We start from the raw sequence: 3,620 nt of genomic DNA on the forward strand, positions 1-3,620 counted from the left end.
TCATATCTCGGACCAGAAGCTTGAATGAATTATCTCGTATAATTAGCGTTATTATTAGAGTTATTAATCAATTAGTGATGGGACATGCGGTGTAGCTATTGAGTCAGAGCGAATGAATCGGAACCGCAGTTTCTGTTCTGGGGGATCTCCTAACTTCCGTCGCTGCGAACGATTATGTGCGTAACAATGTCCTGTCTGCGATGTGGAGCGTTTACGTGCGAAGATCGATAAGTCGGGGTCGCCGATCGCTATCTAGTTTAATTAGTGAATGTTAGAATTCTGTACCAATTAATGTATTTATATTCTAGTTGGACTATTATTATCAATAATTTGATGAAAAATGGATCGTACTGACCAAGCGTGGGACAGGGTCAACCATGTTATTTACGCCGATTCAACAGAAGAAATAAATAAGGTAATTATTTTCAGTATCTAATGTACTTACCTATTCAAGCGACAAAGTACTATAATAGCAATCTTCACGTAATCTCAAAGTGTTTCAATATTTATGTCGTATATAGATTCAAAATTTCTTGGTTTATTCATAGTTAACAACCAAAAAGAAAGAAATTGATTACAAAAACGTCCACAATTGATTTTAATGTCCTATTGACCTATTCAATGTTCGTGTAAATATTTTGCAATTCGCATTTATCTGATCAATATTTATTTTTTACCGTCTAAACCTGTTAATACTTTTTAGAGATACTCAAAATGGGCGGATACATACGACGAGGATATTATTGTACTCTGTTCTGTGGCTAATGGTGAACTTGCAAAGAATTCGTTGAAGCATATAAAAAACGACGAATCTGCCTTATTGTTGGATTTAGCTGCAGGTCAGTCGTTTGCCATTCTCCCATGGTGCGCAAATATATGCTCAAACACGCGTGACCCACTATGGCTACTTTTTTGGGGCAAAGTTTGTCGGTGTGTAGCATTGCTGTTTTGCTTTAACGTTATTCTCTGCATTTGTTAATATTCATGTTGAATCGTTTTATCTCTTGATTTGATATTTTTCTTCTTTTTTAAGTATATACATTCATTCCGAAACTCAAGCTAACCTGCACATGCGTTTGAATGTTGACTTGAAGCAATAGTACAGTAGATAAACACGTTCCTCTACCTGAGTTTGTATATTAAATTGAAGCCTTGACTTATCATTTCAAAACATATCCTCCCGCTCCGACCTAATTGGGCACGAGGAATTCGATACCATTTGCCCATTATTTAGTACTCAGCAGGGTGATTGCTTAGCCTAGCTCTAAATCAACTTGTTTAGGTACTGGTTTGGTAGCCAGAGCATTACTGTCGCAAGGGTACAAGGGTATCATGGATGCAATGGACTGGAATGAGGAAATGTTGGAAAAGGCCAAGCAAAAAGGTTTATACAGGTACCATAGTACTATCTTGTCACTGTTTCTTCGTCACGTAAATTTCTATCGTGCTTCTCCGAAAAAAGACCTGGTCTGAAAATGAGATCTAGCCTGGATTTTAAAAATGATTTTAATATAAGGACAAGGTAGGTAGTCGATAGCGCGAAAAAACGTGTTATTTATAAGTAAATGAATATCGGATTTCATATTTTGTTTATTTGAAAATCTCGTAATTCCCTACTTTGTAATTTTGTTTTTATTAAATGAAAATAAAAGACATTCCCCCAAAATAAGCTCTATTGTTATTTTTTCGAAAGAGAATTGAAATAAAATCCTGTCCTATTTCCGAGAAAACACAGTATGACAGCTGAAATATTGACTAGTTTTATGTCAATATAACCGCAGTGGAATAGAATACCGCAGAAAAAACAGTTTTCAAGTAAAATTTTTTGACATAAAGACTGATTTGAATAAAATTAACACTGACAGTAAGCAGCGTACATGTACCGTGTTTCCCCGAAAATAAGACAGGGTCTTTTTTCAATTAAAAAAAAAAAAAGCAGGGCTTACTTTGGGTGGGTGTTTTTTATTTCTATTTATCAAAAACAAAATCACAGAGTAGAGAATTACGAAGTGACCCCATCATCAACCTCCGGAATGTATTGTGAATCACTTATTTTCGAGTCACATTAATCCATTAAAACGTGTCGGATAGATTTCTTGTTATCGACTAGAACTAGTTCAAAAAAATAAAAATAATTCGCGCTATTATTTTAAGGCTAGGTTCTGTTTTAGGGGGTAAACTATAGTAGCCCAGTGCTAAGCATTGTTTCATCTTTTCAGCCCCTTTTCCAAGTTTTTTCAAATTTGTAACAACTTTGATACAGGAAACATATTTGCTGGCAAATTACATCAGAAGTACAGCTTCCAGTTGGTGAAGGATCATACGACACTGTTACTTGTGGTGGAGCGCTGGCATCAAAACAATTGGAAGCAAGCTGTATTCCTGTAAATTCCTAATAAGTATTTATAGAATATCTATTCTGAATAAATACAAGAGAAAAATGCTCAATATATGGGCATGAAAGCCAAAACAATGGATTGCATTTCTCATTAACTGCTGGACCGATTGCTTTGAAATTTTCAGTGGTTAGAGCTTGTATTTGTCGCTTGGAGGCTTTCTGTGGTCTCTCCGTTTTTCGTGTGCGATGACGTCATAAAAATTGCGCCGTACGCCTTCACCTAAGTTGAAATCTGGTGCCCAGCTGCGTTACCGGTACTTTACTGTAACAGATTGCATACCTGTACGCCTTCGCCTTCGAGAACATATATTTGAGCATCGCTGTCTTGTTAATATATCTTCCGGTTTATGATCAGTTAGTCTAATTTTCCAGATTGACAATACAAAATATAACTGATGGTGTCGGTAAAGTAAAATTGACTTGAAAATTCAAATTCTGATCGAGTCCAAATCTCAAGGCAATAAAGGAAGTACAAAAGCTGTCTTATTTTTCAGAATATGGCCCGTTGCCTAAAATCCGGTGGAATAATTGTATTTAACACCAGAAAAACAGAAGAAAACGAAGAATTCGTCCTAAAACTGAATAGCGTGATGGATGAACTGGTACAATCCGGGCAGTTGATCAAAATAGAAGTTAAGGAAATTCCTTATTGTCATTCTGAGAGCAAAAGTACTGGTGATGTCATGAAAGCATTGCTGTACATATACAAAAAAATATAACTTCTAATTGTTGATTATTTAATAGAAATATCATATTTTTTGGTATAGTAGTTAGGAATATAATATATAGAATTATAACATACCTGATGAAATTGTTATGAAGGTACAGAAAATCATAACATCTAATTACTCATTATTGAATAGAAACCTAATTAGTTTTTATATTACTTAAAAATATAACTTCTCTGGATGAATGCAATTATCGTGTTTACATTAATATGCCATATTTATGCAAGCTATTCGTTGGATGTAATAAAAAAGACATGATCATTTCTGGTGAAGTAACGGTGCTACATCGAATCGTGCGGAATACAAGACAGTAATACTCAAATATGTGGACACCAAACGTCTAATGACTAACGCAATGGTAGCAAAATTCTATTCAATTATTTAGAAAATTGTACCACAAGTCATCATATTATGAGGGTGTGTACATGATATATAAAAGTGTTTCCATGAATTAAAATAAAAACGCTTTTATACGACTAGAAATAAAGCGAACT

The 3,620-nt window shown here is 34.7% G+C and overlaps 1 protein-coding gene across 1 annotated transcript; it reads left to right on the top strand.

The window, feature by feature from the left end:
- The first annotated feature begins 240 nt into the window (after positions 1–240).
- Positions 241–3,389, top strand: LOC120329219 (methyltransferase-like protein 27). Its single transcript, XM_039395762.2, has 5 exons — positions 241–415; positions 704–839; positions 1,283–1,394; positions 2,264–2,384; positions 2,893–3,389. The coding sequence occupies exons 1-5, from the start codon at positions 341–343 to the stop codon at positions 3,115–3,117; spliced, it is 669 nt and encodes a 222-aa protein (XP_039251696.2). The 5' UTR covers positions 241–340; the 3' UTR covers positions 3,118–3,389.
- Positions 3,390–3,620: the final 231 nt, after the last annotated feature.

This window comes from Styela clava, chromosome 1 (assembly GCF_964204865.1).
Source record: "Styela clava chromosome 1, kaStyClav1.hap1.2, whole genome shotgun sequence".
Lineage (NCBI taxonomy): Eukaryota > Metazoa > Chordata > Ascidiacea > Stolidobranchia > Styelidae > Styela > Styela clava.

What these genes read in the sequence shown, in the direction of transcription:
- LOC120329219 (XM_039395762.2), top strand. Translation starts at nt 341, where the DNA reads ATGGATCGTACTGACCAAGCGTGGGACAGGGTCAACCATGTTATTTAC. An exon ending in CAACAGAAGAAATAAATAAG is followed by an intron (nt 416 to 703) that starts GTAATTATTTTC and finishes AATACTTTTTAG; the next exon opens with AGATACTCAAAATGGGCGGA. An exon ending in ATTGTTGGATTTAGCTGCAG is followed by an intron (nt 840 to 1,282) that starts GTCAGTCGTTTG and finishes CAACTTGTTTAG; the next exon opens with GTACTGGTTTGGTAGCCAGA.